The following is a 24,537-nucleotide window of genomic DNA, read 5'->3' as shown; positions in this document are numbered from 1 at the left end:
ACTCAGGGCAAAGGTGACAGTCAAACACCTCTCTCAGGCCTGGATTTAATCGGGGAGGTACTCTATAAATGCCCAGCAAAAAGAAACATTAGGTGGGATAAAATTAACCCGAATTTGCACCTGACTCAGTCTTTTGGGATGGACTAGCCCTCTCTTACACGCACATGCACGCACACACACACACCTAGCCTTTTATTAGAATGAGATGCATGCTAATGATATTACAAGCACGATGGCTAAGCTACATGCTAACCCTGTTTGGTGCAGTCCCTCTTCCAGTGTGAGTAAAGTGGGTCACTCAATTCCAGGGTTGGGCTGGAGCTGGGGGCCCCTTAGGGAGCTCAGTCCCTGCCGCTCTGCTTATGAATTGTCCTCATTATTGTGGGTTAATCGCTAACGTGTTAATGTCATCCCTAAGAGGACTGGTTCCGTCTCTCTGACTGACGCTCTGTCAATTCTGTACACATGACCCAAGCAGGATCTCTGCTCTGCAGTGACTAGGTGAAATTGTTTTTTTTTTTGGGGGGGGGGGAGGGGGGTAGTGTATGTGTGGCATGTGGTACAGGAATTTACCTTTTTCTTTCTCTTCCAGGGGTTTCCACGCTAATAGCTAAAGGTGTCTATGACTCAGCCTTCCCCTTGCATGATGTGAGTTAACTTTTTTTAGACTAGAGTTAACTTTTTTTGTCATTGTGCTGAATATAGATACAGAGCAGTCAGTTAGTGCAAGTAAATTCAAATTATTCAAATACAATAAATATATATAACTAAATTATTGGGTTGGCGCCACGCCCTGGGTTATTCCCTGCCTTGCACCCATAGATTCTGGGATGGGCTCTGGACCCTCCATGACCCAGCACAGGACAAGCGGGTCTAAAAGATGAATGGATGGACAATAAATTATAAATACAGGAATACAAATTATGGTTGCTTGCAGATTTCTATATGAGAGTCTGGAATATAAGGTGCAGAGAGGAATTGCAGAATGAATGATTATGATGAGTATGAGACATAGAAGATACTGGATCGTTCTGACCTGTCCACAGTGAAAAGATGGACAGGACTACGAAGAGCTATTCAGAATTATTTTTGAGCTAACTATACTTCTGCTGATGATGCACTTGCTTTGTACGTACGGGGAGATATCCCTGTGTGTTCTGTCACACCTCCAGCATGACCTGCCTTGTTTGTCTTTCCTTAGTTTAGTGCGTTTCTGTTTTTTATAATATCCAGCTCGTCTGTTGTACTTTGCATTGATTTTCTTCTCTAAAAACAATAAATTGTCACAAAAAAGAAGTACAGAGAGTGATATATACAATATGCAGATCAGCAGTCAGCGTGGACAAAACAATGTTCCACGGAGATTCAAAGTTGTGTACAATTACTTTATATTCTGTACCTTTAATCATGAAATGGGCGGAGCTCCTCTTCACCCGCTTGTCTCTGCTTCACAGGGTGACTTTAAGGACACCGGAGAGGAGCAAAAAAATGACAGACAGGTCAGTGGCACTACATGAGGTCATGCTATCAAACATGCTCATCTAATAGTCTGCCTACATCGAGTAGTAGATCCATTACTTCTAAGCATAGTATTTCACAGATATTTCCTTGCTTTCCTTTAAGAAGCTTGAGCACTGCTTTGTAATATACCCAGTTTTGGGCATTTCAGGCCCAGAAAGTACAAATCCAGACCAAGATTTTGTTTCTACCAACAGGTTGAGTACTCTGTGACTATGACTCTTCATACTCGACTGGTTGGTTGAAACAAAATCCCGGTCTGGATTTGTACTTTCTGGACCTGAAATGCCCAACACTGTCTATACCGGGTGTATTGACGAATAATAATAATACTTCTGAATGGTCATTTTCCTGTCTTCCCAGCTCTTGCATGATGAATGGGCAAGATATGGAGCCTTTTACAAGTACCAGCCTGTAGATCTTATAAGGTATTGTGGCATTAGGCATCGACTCACCTCTGCAGTGTGCAGTAAGCACAGACGCCTTGGGGACCAGGCGCTGTTTGACTGTCCTGGCTGCCCTGTGTCTTTCAGGAAGTACTTTGGGGAGAAGATCGGCCTGTACTTTGCCTGGCTTGGGGTCTACACCCAGCTGCTCATCCCCGCCTCACTGGTCGGCGTCATCGTCTTCTTCTATGGCTGTGCCACTGTGGACACCGACGTGCCCAGGTACCCGCTGGTCCTGCCAGGTGCGCGTATGTGAGACGGTCTCTGATTGGTCCCATCATTATGTGTTCCTGGAGCTCAACAAATAGAGCCACTAATAACTGGAAGGTTGTGGGTTCAAATCCCAGGGAGCACACATAAGTAGGAAACCTTATCTCTTGGAAGCCACTTTGATTAAAAAGTACCCTGTTAAAAAAATCAGGCCTGTTTTTACGGGTGGCCCAGTTATGTGACCCTGTCTCCCCCCCTGCCCCCCAGCATGGAGATGTGCGACGAGGGGCAGAACTTCACCATGTGCCCGCTGTGCGACATCACCTGCGATTTCTGGAAGCTGAGCAGCGCGTGCAGCACGGCTCGGGCCAGCCACCTTTTCGACAACCCCGCCACCGTGTTTTTCGCCATCTTCATGTCCCTGTGGGGTAGGAGCAGGCCCCCCTGGGGGCTACTCGCACCGCCGAATTCATGCATGGAGATTCTGCATGTGTGTGTGCTTGTGAGTTTATGGCTGATTGCCGATTGAATCATCCTGTACCATGTGACCTATTCCATTGTGACTGGGAGATTAGTCACATTGTCTATATGTAAGGTCACTGTGGTTGTGATGTGGGTGGCACGGTGATGCAGTGGTTAGCACTGTTGCCCCACAGTGCTGGGACCAGACATTGAGTCTTCACCATGGCTCCATGTATGTAGAGTTTGTTATTTCTCCCAGTTTCCTCGTCGGGTTTCTTCTGGGTACTCCGGTTTCCCCCCACGGTCCAAAAACATTTAATTAAGGTTAACTGGAGTTAACCTTGCCCATAGGTGTGCCTGTGTGAGTGTATGGTGTGTGAGTGAATGGTGTGTGAGTGTATGGTGTGTGAGTGTATGGTGTGTGAGTGAATGGTGTGTGAGTGAATGGTGTGAGTGTATGGTGTGTGAGTGTATGTTGTGTGAGTGAATGGTGTGTGAGTGTGTGGTGTGTGAGTGTGTGGTGTGTGAGTGTATGGTTTGTGAGTGAATGGTGTGTGAGTGTATGGTGTGTGAGTGTATGGTGTGTGAGTGACTGGTGTGTGAGTGAATGGTGTGTGAGTGTATGGTGTGTGAGTGACTGGTGTGTGAGTGTATGGTGTGTGAGTATATGGTGTGTGAGTATATGGTGTGTGAGTGAATGGTGTGTGAGTGACTGGTGTGTGAGTGAATGGTGTGAGTGAATGGTATGTGAGTGTATGGTGTGTGAGTATATGGTGTGTGAGTGACTGGTGTGTGAGTGAATGGTGTGTGAGTATATGGTGTGTGAGTGAATGGTGTGTGAGTGACTGGTGTGTGAGTGAATGGTGTGTGAGTGAATGGTGTGTGAGTGTATGGTGTGTGAGTGACTGGTGTGTGAGTGAATGGTGTGTGAGTGAATGGTGTGTGAGTGACTGGTGTGTGAGTGACTGGTGTGTGAGTGACTGGTGTGAGTGAATGGTATGTGAGTGTATGGTGTGTGAGTATATGGTGTGTGAGTGACTGGTGTGTGAGTGAATGGTGTGTGAGTGAATGGTGTGTGAGTGACTGGTGTGTGAGTGACTGGTGTGTGAGTGAATGGTGTGAGTGAATGGTATGTGAGTGTATGGTGTGTGAGTATATGGTGTGTGAGTGACTGGTGTGTGAGTGAATGGTGTGTGAGTGTATGGTGTGTGAGTGAATGGTGTGTGAGTGACTGGTGTGTGAGTGAATGGTGTGTGAGTATATGGTGTGTGAGTGAATGGTGTGTGAGTGACTGGTGTGTGAGTGACTGGTGTGTGAGTGTATGGTGTGTGAGTATATGGTGTGTGAGTGAATGGTGTGTGAGTGTATGGTGTGTGAGTGAATGGTGTGTGAGTGTATGGTGTGTGAGTGAATGGTGTGTGAGTGTATGGTGTGTGAGTGACTGGTGTGTGAGTGACTGGTGTGTGAGTGACTGGTGTGTGAGTGTATGGTGTGTGAGTATATGGTGTGTGAGTATATGGTGTGTGAGTATATGGTGTGTGAGTGACTGGTGTGTGAGTGAATGGTGTGTGAGTGAATGGTGTGTGAGTGAATGGTATGTGAGTGAATGGTGTGTGAGTGTATGGTTTGTGAGTGTATGGTTTGTGAGTGAATGGTGTGTGAGTGTATGGTGTGTGAGTGAATGATGTGTGAGTGACTGGTGTGTGAGTGAATGGTGTATGAGTGTATGGTTTGTGAGTGAATGGTGTGTGAGTGAATGGTGTGTGAGTGAATGGTATGTGAGTGTATGTTGTGTGAGTGAATGATGTGTGAGTGAATGGTATGTGAGTGTATGTTGTGTGAGTGAATGGTGTATGAGTGTATGGTTTGTGAGTGAATGGTGTGTGAGTGAATGGTGTGTGAGTGAATGGTATGTGAGTGTATGTTGTGTGAGTGAATGGTGTATGAGTGTATGGTTTGTGAGTGAATGGTGTGTGAGTGTATGGTGTGTGAGTATATGGTGTGTGAGTATATGGTGTGTGAGTATATGGTGTGTGAGTGAATGGTGTATGAGTGTATGGTTTGTGAGTGAATGGTGTGTGAGTGAATGGTGTGTGAGTGAATGGCATGTGAGTGTATGTTGTGTGAGTGAATGGTGTATGAGTGTATGGTTTGTGAGTGAATGGTGTGTGAGTGTATGGTGTGTGAGTGAATGATGTGTGAGTGACTGGTGTGTGAGTGAATGGTGTATGAGTGTATGGTTTGTGAGTGAATGGTGTGTGAGTGAATGGTATGTGAGTGTATGTTGTGTGAGTGAATGATGTGTGAGTGAATGGTATGTGAGTGTATGTTGTGTGAGTGAATGGTGTATGAGTGTATGGTTTGTGAGTGAATGGTGTGTGAGTGAATGGTGTGTGAGTGAATGGTATGTGAGTGTATGTTGTGTGAGTGAATGGTGTATGAGTGTATGGTTTGTGAGTGAATGGTGTGTGAGTGTATGGTGTGTGTGAGTGAATGATGTGTGAGTGAATGGTATGTGAGTGTATGTTGTGTGAGTATATGGTGTGTGAGTGAATGGTGTGTGAGTATATGGTGTGTGAGTATATGGTGTGTGAGTGAATGGTGTGTGAGTGTATGGTGTGTGAGTGACTGGTTTGTGAGTGTATGGTGTGTGAGTGAATGGTGTGTGAGTGTATGTTGTGTGAGTGAATGGTGTATGAGTGTATGGTTTGTGAGTGAATGGTGTGTGAGTGTATGGTGTGTGAGTGAATGATGTGTGAGTGACTGGTGTGTGAGTGAATGGTGTATGAGTGTATGGTTTGTGAGTGAATGGTGTGTGAGTGAATGGTGTGTGAGTGAATGGTATGTGAGTGTATGTTGTGTGAGTGAATGATGTGTGAGTGAATGGTATGTGAGTGTATGTTGTGTGAGTGAATGGTGTATGAGTGTATGGTTTGTGAGTGAATGGTGTGTGAGTGAATGGTGTGTGAGTGAATGGTATGTGAGTGTATGTTGTGTGAGTGTATGGTGTATGAGTGTATGGTTTGTGAGTGAATGGTGTGTGAGTGTATGGTGTGTGAGTGAATGATGTGTGAGTGAATGGTATGTGAGTGTATGTTGTGTGAGTGAATGGTGTATGAGTGTATGGTTTGTGAGTGAATGGTGTGTGAGTGTATGGTGTGTGAGTGAATGGTATGTGAGTGTATGGTATGTGAGTGTATGGTGTGTGAGTGACTGGTGTGTGAGTGTATGGTGTGTGAGTGTATGGTGTGTGAGTGACTGGTGTGTGAGTGAATGGTGTGTGAGTGACTGGTGTGTGAGTGACTGGTGTGTGAGTGTTTGGTGTGTGAGTGTATGGTGTGTGAGTGAATGGTGTGTGAGTGTATGGTGTGTGAGTGACTGGTGTGTGAGTGAATGGTGTGTGAGTGACTGGTGTGTGAGTGAATGGTGTGTGAGTGTATGGTGTGTGAGTGACTGGTGTGTGAGTGACTGGTGTGTGAGTGTATGGTGTGTGAGTGTATGGTGTGTGAGTATATGGTGTGTGAGTGAATGGTGTGTGAGTGACTGGTGTGTGAGTGACTGGTGTGTGAGTGTATGGTGTGTGAGTGAATGGTGTGTGAGTGTATGGTGTGTGAGTGACTGGTGTGTGAGTGAATGGTGTATGAGTGTATGGTTTGTGAGTGAATGGTGTGTGAGTGTATGGTATGTGAGTGTATGGTGTGTGAGTGTATGGTGTGTGAGTGAATGGTGTGTGAGTGACTGGTGTGTGAGTGAATGGTGTGTGAGTATATGGTGTGTGAGTGTATGGTGTGTGAGTATATGGTGTGTGAGTGACTGGTGTGTGAGTATATGGTGTGTGAGTGACTGGTGTGTGAGTGACTGGTGTGTGAGTGTATGGTGTGTGAGCATATGGTGTGTGAGTATATGGTGTGTGAGTGAATGGTGTGTGAGTGACTGGTGTGTGAGTGAATGGTGTGTGAGTATATGGTGTGTGAGTATATGGTGTGTGAGTGAATGGTGTGTGAGTGTATGGTGTGTGAGTGAATGATGTGTGAGTGAATGGTATGTGAGTGTATGTTGTGTGAGTGAATGGTGTGTGAGTGTGTGGTGTGTGAGTGTATGGTTTGTGAGTGAATGGTGTGTGAGTGTATGGTGTGTGAGTGTATGGTGTGTGAGTGACTGGTGTGTGAGTGAATGGTGTGTGAGTGACTGGTGTGTGAGTGTATGGTGTGTGAGTATATGGTGTGTGAGTGACTGGTGTGTGAGTGAATGGTGTGTGAGTGACTGGTGTGTGAGTGACTGGTGTGTGAGTGTATGGTGTGTGAGTGAATGGTGTGTGAGTGACTGGTGTTTGAGTGTATGGTTTGTGAGTGAATGGTGTGTGAGTGTATGGTATGTGAGTGTATGGTGTGTGAGTGTATGGTGTGTGAGTGACTGGTGTGTGAGTGAATGGTGTGTGAGTGTATGGTGTGTGAGTGACTGGTGTGTGAGTGTATGGTGTGTGAGTATATGGTGTGTGAGTGAATGGTGTGTGAGTGACTGGTGTGTGAGTGAATGGTGTGTGAGTATATGGTGTGTGAGTATATGGTGTGTGAGTGTATGGTGTGTGAGCGACTGGTGTGTGAGTGAATGGTATGTGAGTGTATGGTTTGTGAGTGTATGGTGTGTGAGTATATGGTGTGTGAGTGACTGGTATGTGAGTGTATGGTGTGTGAGTGTATGGTGTGTGAGTGACTGGTGTGTGAGTGAATGGTGTGTGAGTGTATGGTGTGTGAGTGACTGGTGTGTGAGTGACTGGTGTGTGAGTGACTGGTGTGTGAGTGTATGGTGTGTGAGTGACTGGTGTGTGAGTGTGCCCTGCGAGTGTGCCGCCCCCTCCTGGGTTGTTCCCTGCCTTGCGCCTGTAGGTTCTGGATCCCCTACGACCCTAAATAGGACAAGCAGTGACAGGAAATGGGTGGATGTGGTTGTGATCTTGGTTCATGCCCATTATGAGATCTCGTCCCAGTGTCTCTCCTCCCTACCCTGCATTTGTTAATCTCTCTCCTGTCACAACGTTCCTCATACTGTGGTACTGGCTGGTCAGTGAAGCCTTTAGAGGGGGGAAAAAGGCAAGTGGCACGATTTCAGTTTGGATCGGCGGGTGTGAGTTACCCAGCTGGCCCCGCTGCCCGCTTCTGGTGTGTTTAACATAGACAGACGACAGACGGATCTCCGCCGCACTCGTGCCAGCCGCCCGTCCGGCGGTGGGTCTGTGCTCCAGCCGGGAGCCCAGTCTGCCCGCCTGGCCGCGGCTATCTGCCCCGGACGCACGAGTGTCACATTCCTGCAGCCCCGTCAGCTAGTGGCCCCCCTGGGTGCCTCACGCAGCTTTGGCTTACAGGCCGGTCCCTGTGCCACGCTGCTATGCATTATTACCCGGCACGCTCATCCACAAGCAAAGGGGCCGATGAGATATTCATGATTCTCGACACTCTATCGAATTACGTGCGCTGATCGCCCGGGCGACGGGCCAGTTGTTATGCGACGGGCCAGAGACCCTGTAGGCTGGCGTATCTGCTCGCCGTACCCTGTGACATCGGAATATGAAACCTAGTGACGGTGACTTGTATTTTGTGGTTATTTCCCTTTAATAGCTCTTTGGCATAGCGGTCTGTTTGTTTGGCGTGTTCCTAGTTGATGTGAGCCGTGTATTCGGACCGATGGGTATTTTTGGGAACCGGCAACCTAGCCGTTGCTGTGTGGTGACGAAATTTGAGAGAAGCTGTCCTCTGTGGGTCTGTTTGCTACAGCCGCCATGTTCATGGAGTACTGGAAGAGGAAGCAGATGAGCCTCACCTACAGCTGGGACCTGGATGGACTGGAGGAGGAGGAGGTGAGTGGAGGTGCCCGTCACGGCATGGCCTCTCACTGTCTAGGGGTCTGGGAGGACCATTCCAATGAATGAGCAGCCAACGTGAGAAACCACAGCAGATCTTTTATAACATGTTAACCACTAATGCTTCTGATAATTTGACTGTGGCTCTGGTCTCATAATCGATCTATCAAGTTTGGTTGAAAACGATTACAGTTTTTCTCAATTGAGCTTCTCAGATAAAAACATTATTTGCCAGGCCAAATAAAAGTGATTTCCTTCCAATGTCCTGTTCCAGATTTTTATTATTTTAATTTTTTTTCCTTGCCTGCTTTCTCCTCAAGGAACACATGAAGGTTTGCAGTTTCTGTTGTCAGACTCTAGCTTGCTCAGTAGTTTGGTTATCTCTCTTCTGGGTGGTGATGGTGGTGGTGGACCTCTTCTTCATGGTGTGATTGCGCGTGACCTCCGCTCATCTCAATTCAAGTCTGCTTGTAACAAGCTGGGTTGCTGTGACTGCTGAATGTGGTCGTCACTCTAACGTTACCCGTTGACTCATCCTACCCAACAGGAGCATCCACGGCCAAAATATGAAGCTATTCTGCTGAAGAAGAGGCTGAAGAAGAAGAAGACCAAAAAAAAGAAGAAAAACAAGGTGGGGAAGCTCAGGAATACCCATGTTTGAAGAGGCAGGAACTAGTTAATAAGGGCGATTTGGAGAAGATTCCAGTTGAAGGTGGTTTGTGACAGTATGTTGTATGCGTGAAGCTACCTCACTACATGCTGGATGGTTTGGTCTGTGTGAGTATCAGTGGAAATACATACAGTACTTATGACTGTAGGTCTTCATATTGTTGCTGTTTATGTGCTTGGAGTGAAGCTCTTGTTGCTTTAGGGGCAGGAATTTGGTGCCAAAGCTGGCCCTTCCCATCATGCACAGCTTTGGCCCCAGGGCTGCTGGTCTCATGTTCCTAGGGACAGATTGTTTTCTCTGTTTTGGCTAATAGGAAGATGTTGAATTTTGAATCTGTATGTATGCCCTGGAGAGGGGATGCACTGGCTGTACTGCATCCAGAGTTGCTAGAGGCTGAGTATATGTGAAAAATCGAGAGACCATTCTATATTAATCCTGGTTTAATCCTGGTTCTGTGGGCAGAAGGTTACGCTGAGCAGCAGGTTGCTTATAAGACAGCAGTACACAAGAACAAGGTTAAGCAGGAGACACTGGCAGTGACCCAAAGCCAGCCAGGTGTAGGGCAGAGGCAGCTTCCTAATGCCAGAAATGACCATCAACTTATCCGGCAGTGCCTCATGAATCGGAGGATGACATCAAGTGACCTTCAAAAAAAAAGGGAACCATTAAGTGTCAATATTTGTGCATTTATTGTTTGTACAGTGGTGGCTGAAGACCATGGCTTGGTTGCCCTGGCACCTGTGAATTCTCCACAGTGGTCATAATGCAGAACAATTATAATCTGAGTTTGTCATAGTAATGTTAGAGTAAGCTATGAAACTGCACAAGAGCTTTAGTCCAGCATCTACACTTGGACTTTTGAATTTTAAAGACGTTCTTGCACAATAAAGGGCTAGTCCACTTCCCCATTTTTCCTTAACTGCTTGTTCAGTGCAGGGTTACAGGAAGCTAGCAGCCTAACCCAGAAAACAGAGAATGATGTCTAAGTAAATGGGACATGTAGGTTGTTTGAAGGGTCGTGGTCAACACCTCTAAAGGAATCTGAGATGATCTGGGCAATGAACTGAAATTCTAGCTTATCGTAGCTAATAGCTATTAGATCTAAGATGTAATGCATCCAGTTTCCTCTCTTCTTTATTCAAATTCTTCGAGATTGCTTGTTTTATTCAGAGCAGTTTGAGCCAAAGTGATATCAGAATGAGGTTTATTGACCATGTAAGACCATGTTCACATTTAGAAAGGATCGGTGCTCGTAGCAACCAGAGAACAGTCCAACGTAAAACGTCTCGTAGACAACAGTCGACTAGCAACCAACATCAAATAGTATGTGCTGGTATACTCTACTTTGCATTTGTGCAGTTGAGACTTTCATCAAATTGACATCCTCCAGTGATCCATCTGTTGGATTCTGCTGCCCTCAGCGTTTCACCTGGATCCTAGTTATCTTTTATTAGTGGCAGAGCTCTTGTCCCTCTGCGCCCATAGAGACTCTGTAAAGTATGTGACCCAGACTGTTCTGTGTGTTTCAGCCCAACAAAGGTGCAGAGGAGGCAGTGGACACAAGCAAAGAAAAATGGCGACAGAGGTTACTGTCTGCCCTGGGCAGAGAGGTGCCGGTAATTCAGATCGCTTGCCATACTTTCATGCTTCCGCATGCTTTGAGCATAGTTTTCTGTACTTTTGCTAGACGCCTGCTGATATTTTTGCTCGCAAGGTCGCTCTTTCTCTCTGATGGCTCTGCATGCTCCTAGAGCTCATAGGTTGTTGTGCTCTCATTGGCTGGAGAAGCTGTCACTCATCAGTCACTCTAACCCCTGATTGGCTGAAGGAGCTGTACTTCACCACTACAACCATAATCGATGTGCTTTGGCAGCGTCCAGAGCCTGGTAGCATGCATGTGTGCGCAAGCACTCTGGCTGGTGTGTTCGTGTGAGCTGGCCAATGGCATTAATGGCTTTTTCTGTCTGTGAGGTCCCCACTGTTTGGGGGTAAAGAGTTAAAATGAACCTGACGCTCACATCCGAGCTCCAAAAAGGTGCAGTTATTGTTTGCTGGACTTGGGGTTGTGTTCTTCATAGACCTGTAATGTAGCATCCAGAGAACGTACTGTTAGTCAAGTGGCTGAAGAAACTGTGAGTGGCTTCCATTGTGGTTTAGGGTTTAAGGTGCATGGTTGGGGACAGGGGAAAAGGTGGGGCCGAGCCCTTTAACATGTTAATCTTCTTATATGAGGAAAGCTAGACGGTGCAGAAGGTGGATAATTCCATTAGATGGATACCATCTTTGCAGCTCTCCATTGGCTAGCAGGGTTTGAGATTCCTTGTTTTCACTGTGGGTGCAGCACCCACTCGGTTGGGCTCTCGAGGCAGCTCTGCGAGGTCTTCCGAAGATGAACACGGGTCTGATGGAGAGGCCTGGGGCAGGGAGAGAGAGTGATCATCTGCTATGACTCTTCAATTATGCAGCAGCATCACTCCTGTTCATATTACTTTAATGACGCCAAAGCCGTGACTTAAATAAAGTCATCCGAGAGCTGCCGTGTCGCTCGTTTTTCATTCTGCTGACATTGTGCTCTGGGTGGGGAGTTGTTCATGGTGTGCTGCTCTGCAGATTTCTGTAAGAAAAAAAAAAAAAAAAACTGTTGCACGTTTCTTATCAGGTGTGAAATCGGGGCCTGCAGCAGATCTTTATAATGGGCCGGATTGGCTCTCGGCAAGGTGCTGTACACTCTGAAAGAGGCTTGTAGTTCCCGAGTCTCCCACACTGCTGCTAATCGGGGATTATGACTAGGCCTGGAAGCCAGCCGAGAGTTCGTCTCGTGTCCTTGACGTCGTCGTGTTTTTCTCTCTCTGGGTAATCTACCCATCAGCATGTTTCATGCCCTCCGTGTCTGTCCCACATAGGTGCGTACAATCATTGCCCAAGTAAGGGTCGTGCACGCTGCCCTGACTCGTTTGCCAGAGGGATTTCACATTTACTTTTACATTTAACACATTATCAGACGCTTTTGTCCAAAGTGACGAGGCGAATGTCAAGGCTGAGCTGCCTATGAATTCCGAGGTTTAAGTGTAAGCAGGATTGGAGCAGGAGCTACACAATAACTTCTAACAAAGCAAGAACCTAATAAGACTATCCTAAACCATTTATTTTGAATTATTATTATTATTATTATTATTATTATTATTATTATTATTACTGTTCTTGTTGCTGCTGGGTTTTATAGTAAGTTGGTATTATATTTTATGTCAACCTCTGGGGCGTACAGAAGCACTGGTGAAGCTTCCAGTGTGACTGTAGGAGGAGCTGTCACTGCAGGATTGACTGGGTGGGTCACATGAGACGGGCTGTGATGATCGGAGAGCTTCCTGGAGTGGGAGGGGCAAAAGTGCCAGATTAACCTTGGCTCCTGCAGTATCTCCATGGAAACGCGGAACATTCAGCCGCAACTCTCCTAAGCAGTTGATGAGCTGTCGTTGTACAGCGCCAGGACCGCACTTCAGTCCGGCGGAATAATTAGCTCTAGCCAGCTACGTAATGTGCGAATCCAAAATCAGTCACTAAATGTAAGTAGGAAAGCTCCTCTTTTGTGGTGATAAATCATGACCCCATAGGTGCTGGATAACAAGTTCATCTTGACTAAAAGCTCAGCTCTGTAGTTGTTCTTTCAGTATCAAGTAAACTTTTAGAAGCTTCATCCTTTCTTCATTTTTCCCCGGAATGTAACGGGTATTGCCTGAGGGATGAGGTCAGGGGGACGGAGGGCAGGCTGGCTGGCGTGAGACGACATCACGACACCCTCACCTCCTCGACACCCTCACCTCCTCGACACCCTCAGCTCTCTGTTTGGTATCTGGACTCATGTGTGACACACATCCGCGTCGTGCGCTTTTCACCTTCTGCTGCCGTCTTTTAGGGAATCCACAGTTTGACCTTCCAAAAATTTTTAAATAATGACAAAAGATAAAGGGAGCTGGGGAAGCCTTAATCCGGTGCCGTTCCCTGGAGAATTTTGCACCGGGTAATTATGGCCGGCCCTAATTGTAGTGCAGTATTTTAAACTCCCACGTGCGGCCGATGAGTCAGCGGTGATTGATGGCATGGCCTAACCGTTAAATGCAGCATCAAAGACAGTGATAATGGCTGCAGTGAATTTGGATTCCATTTTTATTTTTTTTTCCCTGTCCCCTGCAACAATGCTAATGCTAGGTTGTTCGATAGCAGGCCGTGGTTTGATCCGGGCAGCAGGGCCTTGTCTGTGGGGGGGTGCTGGCTCGGTCCGTGTGGCATCGGGCGCCTGTTTACAGGAAGGGGGGGGTGAGGGGCCGGATGGGGGGGCACGCCTATTCTGGCAAGGTGGCATGACGGGGTGTCACATGACACTGAGAGGGGCGGACGTGTGTGCCGTGTGAGTGAGAGCTTTTAGAAAGTGTGTCAGCGGAGGCTCACAGCGGCTTATCTGGGGCCTGCCTGAGTAGACCGGCCAACAGCCCGAGGTCGACCGTCTCCTGCACCATAACACGGGTTTGGTATCGGAGAGCAGCACCATGATCCGCAGAATCTCGTCCACGTCATCCGCGTCCTACTTTGCAACGATGTGGAAACATAATGGGGAGTCTTCATAATGGGGCGATAGATTTCGAGGGACGGGGGCGGGGGGGGGGCTTGGCTTGGCTTTTGCTCACCGATGAATGTTGCTTGATCAGTGGTTAGCAGTAAGGCACACACAGGACCACTAAAGGGGCACTTTCAATTGTTCGGGCAAAGGGGGCAGATTCTCAGGCACCCCCAGCCCCCCCCCATACCCTGCTCAATGTACCTCTCAGCCTGCCTCAGTGTCCAGTATATCTAAGACATTTTGAAGACCTGTATTTTGAAGAACTTGTATCTCAGCAACCTCTGCTGCAATTTTCCATCACCTGATTGTGAAACTTTATCCCAGGGATCCCCCACCAGTCAGCCACAGCCCCCAGTTCGAGTACTTATCCCTCAAAGTCTGTGCACCTCCTACAGTGACTAATGGAGTTGACAGTATTTCAAGAAACGTGCACCTATTTTTAAAATTATGTTCTCATGCCTGAGGGGGAGGGGGGGGGGGCTGTCAGGAAAACACTCGTACCTGTAGCCTTGAAGCGCTTCTTTTCTCTACCACAGGAGCATCAGTTATCCTCACCTGTCATGCCCCAGCATTTTTCTGCCCCCATTCACCACACTAACAGCAACGGAGAATTTTACCAGATCATTAAACACTTTAGAACCTTGAAGGTGGAATGTATACACTGAAATAAAACAACTGGCGCTCTTATGTAAAACGTATATAGTGAAAAGTGGTGTAAGAGAGGCGCTGGGGGTGTCTCCCAGCCATTTGATTACAGCACACTGGCAACTTGAGCGGGGGTGGCAGTAATCCCAGCTACAACCCCTCCCCAGGCTGCAGGCCCTCCCCAGATTGCAGGGCAACATATGGCCCACAGGAAATCCCCACCCTGGTTATCCTGACACTAATTTCCCAAAGGGCTTTGCAGGCCTGCCTGCCTGCTGGGGGGGGGGGGAGTTACTTATGCACAGAAGGGTTGACTGCACTGCCAGAAAAACGCCACGAGAGTTAGCTAAGGACAGCATCAACACAACGGTGGACATTATACTAAAGAAAGAAGTTCTCGTTAAATACTAAACGTCTTCTTCGGACTCAACGCATTTAGCTCCAAAAAGCAGGAACAGAGAGACTGCTAAATTATAGCAGGTAATGAATTCAAGCCATTTTTTGGCATGGCTTGAATTAATTATCTTCTCTGAAATAGAAAGCTCTTATGGATTTTTTTAGCTCCTAATTCTCGCTCCTGGCCGGTGGGATCTGGAGGTGGGGGACTCGCTGTGTCCTGCAGGCAGAAAGTGAGCTTGGGGATAATTAACTGCCTCTTTATTAAGGCGTCTGCAGTGTGCCCCATTTATTTTTTGTGTCACATGTTTCCTGTTTTTTTAACTTTCCCCCATAAAGTCGACGGTAAACAATGCATTAAGATGAGCAAATTTGAGTCACTGGGACACTACTTACAATGTTAAGTGTTCACTCTGCAGGTGTGAGGTCTCTGGAGTTTTCCACCTGTTAAAAAGATATTTTGTGAACTCCACCCTCCAAGCTGACGGAGGTATCTGTTATGCCGACTGTCCCGTGACCCTTCCTCAGCCCACCACGGCCTGCAGTGACCTGCGAATCACCCCAGTCTAATTTGCTGAAACCCTTGTTGTGTAATTTTGGATCTTAGATGTACCCATATTCCCTGGGAATAGGCCCCCAAGTGACGTCAAGTCGTAAATGTTGTTCTATCTTTTTATCCTTTGCCTTTTAAAGACGTAAAGGTAATTGGCTTTTTTGCTGCTTGTTTAAGACTCTTTAGAATTTTGTCGAGAGCCATTAGTACTTTTGTTCCCCTAAATGCTTCCAAACACTGAGAAGTGGATTTTCAGAAGCTATCCCATCATGCTTTGGGTGGTGATTCTGGTCTGCTCCAATCAGCAGGAGGATCCTGGAGCATGTGACCTATAAATTATACCATAGTGACTAATCATGTTATCTGTCATGTATCTCCTCAACAGGCCTTTTTATCTCCACAAAACTATATCCTGCTAAAGCGAGCTTTTATGATCAGTCAGTAGCAGATGGTAATCTTATTTGAACCTAGTGTTGTAGCCTGTTGCAGCCTTTCCTAATATGATTCATTATTCCTGAGCCAAATGGATATAGGTGCAGGAGGTATGGATTGAGCAGGTCAAGTTCATTGCAGCTCTGGTGATGCTAGAGGGTGATGGAGAAAGGATCCAGACTGTTAAGCCCTGGAGACCAAAAACAGCCAGGGATGCCCTGTCAGCGATGACACATCAGGGACAAGTTAAAGGCCCTCAGTACAGACTCACAACCTGTGATTATATCCGGCTGAGATCAATATTTTCAGGAACCTAATCAAAGAGCACATTTCTTGGTCTTTTCCTCGAATACATTCATTCTTCCTGTTAGAGATGGCATGCCTGATCGGTTTGTAATGTTATTACATTTGGGGTTTTATGATGAATTTTATTGCACCTTTTATTTCCTTAAATCGCTATATGAGTCTTATTCGGTTGTGTTTTTTGTTCCCCTGCCTTATAATTTCTGCTTCATTCCCGCTGAGCTCCTTGGCTCCCGCCGCTGCTGTAGCCTGGGTATTTGCAGGATGCGTCATGTTAGCCAGCGGTGGCCACAAAGGGCCGGTATGCAGGTTTTTGGAATAACCTTTAGGTCAGCTGTTCAAACCCAGGTGTGTGGACTCCTCAGCCAATCAGTCCTCCAATTAGTAATATAATTAGGGAGCTGCAGCGAAAACCTGCACACACAGCGGCCCTTTGCGGATAAGATTGGCCACCCCTACTCTAAGCAGCACTGTTTCCTCAGCCTCCCAAAATCTGCGGTTCCCCATCGCACTGCTAGGTGGCACTGTTGCCCTCCAGATCAGGCGGCATTTGAACAGAGGCTGCCCTGTATCAGAGCTCTGTGAAGCCCCCCTCTCGCGGCGCCGCTTGCGCCCCTGCTCACCTGCTGCACTGCCGGTGTCTCTCAGCCTAGAGCTGCAATTAGATGCCCCGCTGCACGCCATCAGTGCCAAAGCCCCTGCTTTCAGCCATCCCCGGCAGCCTGTGAGGGTTTTATAGCATAGCCAATGCCTGCAATGCCCTAAATCTCAGATTTGTTTACAAGTGAACTTTTGGGAAAAAGCCGCCATACAGTTTGCCGGTGTACATTTTGCCAGAAACATTTTTATAACATTCAGTCTTGCTTTTGTACACTGCCATTGTTTTTTTTTTTCCTTTCTCGGTAAAATGCCTTTTAAATCTCTGAAACACAGCCAGGCCATGAGAAGCTGACCTGGAAAGACCGGATGCCGGGATACATCCTCAACTTCTCCTCCATTTTGTTCATGGTAGGTTGCAACCCGTCTTGTTCCATTACTCCTAATGCGTCGTAATGCAGTAATGCAGTAATGCATGCTGACTCATTCATACTGTACTCGGACTGCAGTTTATTGCGCTGAAATCCCCTGCAAGGTCATGATGGGGCCTGAGCGCATTTATGACATGTGTGCTTTTGTCAATTGAAATGTTTAGAGGTTTTTTTTATTAAGGACCCACTTAAACAACTGACTTGAAACGTGCCCTGCCCAGTTTGGCCTGACATTCGCCGTCGTCTTCGGCATGATCATCTACCGCATTACCACCTCGGCCCTGTTGGCCATGAGCCCCAACTCAGAGACCAAGTCCAACGTACGCGTCACAGTCACTGCCACGGCTGTCATCATCAACCTGGTGGTCATCCTCATCCTGGACGAGATCTACGGCGCAGTGGCCGTCTGGCTCACTGAGCTAGGTAAGGTGGGGGTCGGGGAGGGGGGCGTAGAGCTAGTGGGCGTCTGAGTGCCAAGATGGATGTCCGTGACCGCAGAGTATCCCTTGTCAAAACATAGCCGAAAAAAATGCAAGGAGGGGGTGCTTGAAACTGCTTCCATCTGCGGCATCTGGAAATTTCCAGAACCAGGTTTTGCCGGGCCATTCCGTGGGAATGGGCCCGTGTGCACGGTATGGCATCCATGTGTCACTGCCCCGAGAGCTATAGGTCGAGGATCCAGCGTAATCGCAGAATACGCACAGGGACGTAAAGCCCCGTTTGGCTGAAGTTAATTTGGGCTCTGGGCCGGATGATTCAGGGCAGGAGAGCAGGACGGGAATTAAACCCAGAGGATGGGGGGGGTGGTTCGTCAACGATAGTAAGATGTAGAATAGAAGGACAGGGGGTCGACAACTGGAAAAGGAGCGAGCAGGGAGCAAGAGAGATGTAATGTCTGCAAAAAGAGGGAGCAGGTCTAAGTGGAAGCAGGTAACAATGTGGTTGTGGGCATGGAAATGGAGATTAAGGTCCAAATCCCAGACGCGGCCTTGCCATAGATCCCTTCAGTGCGAGTAAAACACACTGCGGTGTATGTGGTGGTTTAAATAAAAACCCAACAAGAAAATGATTAACAGGTGGACTGAGTGAGTCATAAAAGATGGATGCTGGCGAGTGCTGCCTGAAGGGGTTAAATGCAGTGTTAAAAGGTACATATGGACAGAGGCAGCAAGATTACTCATGAGACTATTTACAAAAGCAGGGTTTGACTAGAATGTAAAGGCTGCCTTGCTGTTTCTTGGCAGAGATTCCAAAAACCGAATCTGAATTTGAAGAGCGGCTCATTCTAAAGGCCTTCCTTCTGAAGTTCATGAATGCTTACGCCCCCATCTTCTACGTTGCCTTTTTCAAGGGGAGGTAGGCAAACATCAGACGTCCTACGGTGAAAGATTCACTTATGTCAATGCAAATGTAAAGTGGGATTTTGTGTAAAATGGGGAATAGCCTAAATGAACACTGTAAATGAACACTGTAAAGTAACACTGTAAATGAACACTCTTAATGAACACCATATTTCACACTGCAGGGCTGCTAGAGTTTATACAGTATACCGCACATATATACAGTATCCTGTATAGACTCTTTGTAGATGCACACTGTCATTTCAGGTATTTACCTCCTATCCTTTTTTATCTTTTTACTTGTATACTTCATTTTATATTTCTTATTTATTTCTTTTTTCTTAAGTTTTTTTTTTGTTGCTTTAATCTTGCAGTATGAAAGCTATGCCTTGGCACAGTAATTTCCCTCTGGGTGAATAAAGTTTTATCAGATCTAATGTAATGTAATCTGATCTAATATCCTAGGTAATAATGTCAGAACTCAGGAAACACATGTATGCTGGTTTTGAGAGGTTTGGGGTGTTTGGGGAGAAAATGTGTGTGGACAACGGAGACAAAACGGTGTTAATGGGTACAGCATGCATGCCAGATGCCGGAGGGTGGGGGGGGGGGGGGTCGGAGCAGGTGAGCGAGGTGTCTGGCCTCTGCTCTCCCTGTGAGATGGGACTCAGCTTCTCTTCTCTCAGACATTCTGCTGGGTTTAGCCCCTGTCTGCCATTAAGGATACCTGGGATGGCAGTAAGAACCACAAAAGGGAGAACGCCTTCTAGCTGTGTAAACACCATTACAGGCAACCAGCCCCCCCTCCCCCCCCCCCAAAACAAAAAGGTGGGGAAGAACATGTAAACAAGCAATGTGTCACGACAAGAGCAGCTGAGATTCAACTTCGCCGACTCTGACTGCCTAACCACTCAGTGGTTCTTTTTGCAGATTCGCCGGCCAGCCCGGGGACTATGTATACGTATTCAACGGCTTACGGATGGAGGAGGTAAGACATCATCACCATGGCCCCCCGTCCACAAACCACAATGTATACTGTCAGCACACTAGCAGTGGCTGCTGTTTGGCTAAATGGTCACTCAACACAGCCAAGAAACCACAGCACATAAAACTGTCACAGATTAACTGTCCTCTGGAAATATAAAAAGTGATATATCTAGTATTGTCAGCAATGAAGGACTTCTACAAGGAAGCATGAGAAACCGCCTCAAATGATCTTTTAGGCCTGTTGCGGATGGACACTTGGAACCTGCATTTTTTTATTCCTTGTTTACTGTTTTCTGAGATAACATAATGTCACCAGAACATTTGTCACAACAAGCTTTGCCATTTGCTGCCCCCACTGGCCACCTGGTGGGATTCCGACTCAGATCAGCATGTTGAGGCATGAATCGGCAGCACAGCTACATCTGATGTCGACCCAGCAGTGCGGCCTGTTCATCCGAGTAGCTAATCAGCGTCGGCCGTTTTTGTCAAAGCAGATTCCGACATCAGATTGTTGATCACTCGATGTCGCGTTTGGTTCTCTTCCCTCACCCAAACATCAATCAAACGTAGACGTCGTACAGATATTATGTTGAGGCGGTGAACACACAGTGTGGTAAATCATCTCGTTCTCTAGCGAGCAGACAGTGTGCGGCGTTGCTCTCCGTAGCCGCGCCGCGTGCTGATCCCTCCCTCTCCCTCCGCCAGTGTGCCCCTGGGGGCTGCCTCATCGAGCTCTGCATCCAGCTCAGCATCATCATGTTGGGGAAGCAGCTCATTCAGAACAACGTCTTTGAAATTGGCATCCCGTGAGTACCCACCCGATACCCTGGAGGCTGTATCTGGGTCGATAGACGAGCTGGTGCCCTCAGGCTTTGTAAGCGAGCTGTGGTTTGTTTTTTCCAAGACTCACTAAGATTCTTGAAAGTTTATCCCGTGGAGTGAGTCAGTTTTGGGAATTTGCTCTTTAAAGCTAGTTAAATAATTTTACAGACTATTTATTAGCCAAACACAATGTGATAATTGTTGAGCCTAAATATACTTGGGTATATTTGAGGGTTACTGTAGATACTGGGATCAAGTTTTGAAATTTGACATTATGAAAATCATTGACATCATTTTTTTCTTTGCTCCATATTAAGTGAAGGCTGTCATTTGGACAGACTCCTAGCCTATGTCTCTTCACAGAGTTTTGGGTAAGGCTCTGCCTTCCAGTGAGATGAAGCCGGCTGTTGTCTCTGGGTCTGGGTCACAGATGTTCTGGTTAAAATGCTGGAGTAATGGCCAAAAGGTCATTCCAGTCAAATCCCTGCAAAAGACGCGGCATACCTTTTGGGAAGTTCCGGGAAACTTTCCGAACTTTACACGCCCCAATGAAACGAAGAGTCTCTTTTGAGAGGGTGTCTGGTAAAAATCAAAATGCTTCACTCAGCCAAGCCAGCATTTAAAATAATGAGATGGGGACGTGTCGTAGAGAGAGGTGCGATTTGTCTTTAACGAGGAGGCGGTGGGATGCATGAGGAGCTTTTTTTGATCAGAAAAAGAGGATGTATCAGTGGGTCACGGACGGTCCTAGGACGGTGTCAGTGTAGTAGGTCGCCTAGCTGGAAAGATCTGTAGATCCACCCAATGGATGGTTGCCCAGAGGTCCAACTTTGGAGGTGCTCCCACAGAGAGAAGGGCATTCTGGGTAGACTACCCAGGCTGGAGACCGAGCAGCTGAGGTCAGGAGTGCTACTCTGGGTGGAAAGTGCATGCTTGTTGGAGCGCTGCTCTTGAGTCTGTGGGAACGCACTGCAGCTAACTTTCCATGACCGCTAACAGGTCATGACTATGGCTGGTATTCTGCTCTAAATGCGCATCACTTTAAACTCATTCTAAACATTTCTTTGCCCTTTTATTTTTTTCCCCCCACACTGGAGGACGACCAACTGAAATCCATCACCGCGACTTACACGGGGCGCAGGGGAAACATGCAGGCAGCTCGAATCTCTCCTTGTGGTGTGGAACATGTGTCGGCCACAGGAAACCAGGGCGAGATCTCCCAAGAGGAGCAGTGTGGGCCTAGAAACCCCAGTCAGAATTTTCTGGAAATTCCCTCCCAACTCCCCGTTCACCTCGCCTCTCTGCCCTTCAGGAGGCTTGGTTTTCCTCGCCGTTTCCTAGGTTACAGGCTTTCATTTGACTTCCCGCGATGGCACCGGTCTCGTAGTTTGCTCTCCTGAGATACATGCTGTAGATCCTGAGCTGGATGGGACCTGCATGGACCCCAGTGGGACCCGGCCTGTCAGTTTCGGCTCGACCCGAACTCCCTCGCTTTAACGGACGCTCGGCGTGCCCTCTTCCGATAAGCGCCCCACCGTACAAACTCGTCCCGCATAAGCCCTTGGCTGGCATTTGCCACGTACAACCGGCACAAAGCATCCTGCACGACTGTTATATAACAGTGGGTTTAACCAGGAACCAACAACAGAGCAGACGTTCCCTCAATCATTCACGGACATCCCGTGGAGAGAGGGAGGGGGACGGTGGAACAGGAGATACTTGTGGGGGCCCTCCATGGCCCGGGGCTTTGTGTGTGTTCCCGCAAATGCCGCCATGCTCAGCCACGCTCTGTCTGTGACCCCGCTAAAATTTAATTCCAGCTTTGTCGCGGAGCTTTGTAGTCCTGGCGGGAACCAGTCTGAGGGTTAACCTTTGCCTCGTGGCACGTCTGCGAGGCAGTCGCTCCAGGGCCACCTTCATGTGGCCGATGTTCATCGTATGATAATTTGAATGACTGAAAGCCGGGGAGAGAAGGGGGGGGGGTTCATTTCCACTGCTGGGAGCGTATCGGGGCTTCAGTGAAGGCAGCCCCCACCCTGCTGCCATGCCACCCTATTGGAATGACTCGTCTTTGCCGTACCCACCACCCAGTAGATGCTGTCCATTGGCGGGCAGCGTTTATGTGTTTCTGTGTGTTTCTGTGTGTTGATGTGCATTTTCTCTCAGCAGCTGCTAAACGAGTACTCGTGGGTCAGTGGGGGTGCACTAACAGCACAAAGGAGCTAATTAAAAAGTAATGTGGTGGGAAAAGAACTTTAACTTTAATCCATAAATAATGCAGGTTTGCATTTAGCCCGTCTTATTACTGATATGCTATTTTTAGCCTCAGGGAGACGGACCCCAGAACAGTCCATTTTTTTTTTTGGAGGGGGGGTGTTTAGTTGTTAAAATATCTTGTGAAACAAAATCGCATCCCTCCAGATTTACATCTGTTCCTTAAGCTTGGTGATTGATGTAACCCCTAACAACGGTGGTCCGTTGCCGTCTCCAGCGTTGCTCCTTATGTCACTCATTTTTATTGTCTGGTGAGGTTTTGAGGTTCCGCCATTATGGGTTAGCGATCTGGTAAACATTAAGTGGTTAAAAGACAATGGCAGGCTTGTCAAGCATCGAGATTAGTGTGTTTTTTTCCGTTTTATCGGCGAGCGGTCGCTGGCGGTGTGGCCCTTTAATCTATAACCTTTAATCTAGACTTCCTCTGCTGTCACTTCTCATCCTGTGAGGGAGACATGGAGTCACATTCATGCAAATTACACACTCATACAGCGGCTGACGTTTCATACGACTCAAATATTTTGCGTAATTTATTACTTTAAACTTTGAAACGGACATCATTTTTATACTATGACTCTGAGCGCCTACTTATTAGTGAGCAGAGGTCTTCATTTTTCCGTCTGGAAAAAAAGATGCAGAAGTTTGCTGGAAATTTCCAAGCCTGTGATGGCTCTCATTAGAGGTACTATTGGAACATCTATGTAATACAGGCTGAGAGACTGACCCCTCTCTGTCAGAATACACACGGAACCACCCAGAACAAAGCAGGCACAAGGTTCTGTAGTTAAAAGCACCTTGGTTGTTGGTTTGTATAAGATGTCAGTCATGCGCCCCCCCTCCCCACCCCCAGATTCATTGGTGGTGTGCTGCCCCCCACATTACAGGTTCTGAGGGCTCAGAGGAAATGAGTTCAGATGGCTTCCTTTTGAATTGGAACATACCAATTTCTCAAACAGAGGGGTCATCAGCCTGATGGCGCAATTCAATACATAGGCTACAATCACCAGTGTGTATTGCTAATATAAATCATTATGTAAAACCATTATATGGGCAGTTATTGCCAACAGATTTCTTAAAGGCATATGCCTATACCTTATGTGTGTGTGTGTGTGCGTGTGTAATTATATACACGCACACTTGTATATAGTAGAACAGGACACGACTGTGCCATCTAACTGTCTTGCTGAACTGCCTGTCAAGGTGTATTATTCTAGTTACAAAACCAGTCCAGATTGACACCTGGTCTATGAGCAAAGGAACAAGAGGGAATGAATAATTTCCGTGTGTGAGAGGTTAGAGGCAGTGCATCCTGTGTGGCGGCGTAGACCGATGTCATTCATCACCGAAATGACTTACAGCTTTTCTCCTGGGGAGTGTCCCCTACACATTGGCCCTAAGAGCAAAACCAATATACTGTACTGATTATGAACCATGACAGCCCCCACCACTGTGGTCACTCTTTGAACCGTTGCAGGTGACATTGTGGTCGTGCGGTAGTGTTGACGTAATGTGACACTAACATACGGGGCTGGTTTCCAGGCTTAAATGGGCTTTTGCAAATATAAATATCAGCTGTGACAAATAGGCAGACTTTGGCTTTGGCTCTCTGTGTGGGGCAGGGGCCGTTTAATCATGATAGATGATTTATGTGCTTTAAATTGTGTAAACCTACATTTGGTTAATCTCAACACTGACTAAAGTCAGAACATGAATTATGATCATCATTTATCCCTTTTGCAACCTCTTGCACTACCAGTCAAAAGTCTTTGCACACAATGAGATTTTCCACATTTGCTGATGTTACTTAACATTTGCTAAAAATACACTCGGTGTTCTTTGCCATCAAATAAATTTACAGTATGTTCACCATCTGAGTACCTTTATCATCAAGAAAATGTCATATCTTGGATTCATCAGAGTAACCTCCTCTAGCAGTTATAACAGCAGATGAAATTTGAAACATTTTTTCCACATTTGAC

General features: G+C 47.0%; 1 protein-coding gene across 1 annotated transcript in view; it reads left to right on the top strand.

Moving 5' to 3' along the window:
* Window positions 1-24,537, top strand: part of ano2b (anoctamin 2b) — a 43,837-nt gene that overhangs the window by 7,728 nt on the left and 11,572 nt on the right. The window contains exons 9-20 of the mRNA XM_072710143.1: window positions 593-648; window positions 1,455-1,499; window positions 1,882-1,946; window positions 2,052-2,186; window positions 2,442-2,602; window positions 8,408-8,490; window positions 9,041-9,124; window positions 17,041-17,115; window positions 17,357-17,558; window positions 18,380-18,491; window positions 19,406-19,463; window positions 20,168-20,268. Coding sequence (XP_072566244.1) covers window positions 593-648; window positions 1,455-1,499; window positions 1,882-1,946; window positions 2,052-2,186; window positions 2,442-2,602; window positions 8,408-8,490; window positions 9,041-9,124; window positions 17,041-17,115; window positions 17,357-17,558; window positions 18,380-18,491; window positions 19,406-19,463; window positions 20,168-20,268 — 1,177 coding nt within the window. The remainder of the gene's footprint in view (window positions 1-592; window positions 649-1,454; window positions 1,500-1,881; window positions 1,947-2,051; window positions 2,187-2,441; window positions 2,603-8,407; window positions 8,491-9,040; window positions 9,125-17,040; window positions 17,116-17,356; window positions 17,559-18,379; window positions 18,492-19,405; window positions 19,464-20,167; window positions 20,269-24,537) is intronic.

The sequence above is a fragment of the Paramormyrops kingsleyae genome, chromosome 3 (genome assembly GCF_048594095.1).
Source record: "Paramormyrops kingsleyae isolate MSU_618 chromosome 3, PKINGS_0.4, whole genome shotgun sequence".
NCBI lineage: Eukaryota > Metazoa > Chordata > Actinopteri > Osteoglossiformes > Mormyridae > Paramormyrops > Paramormyrops kingsleyae.
Note: the sequence above shows the minus strand (reverse complement) of the source record. Positions and strands in the feature narration are given on the sequence as shown.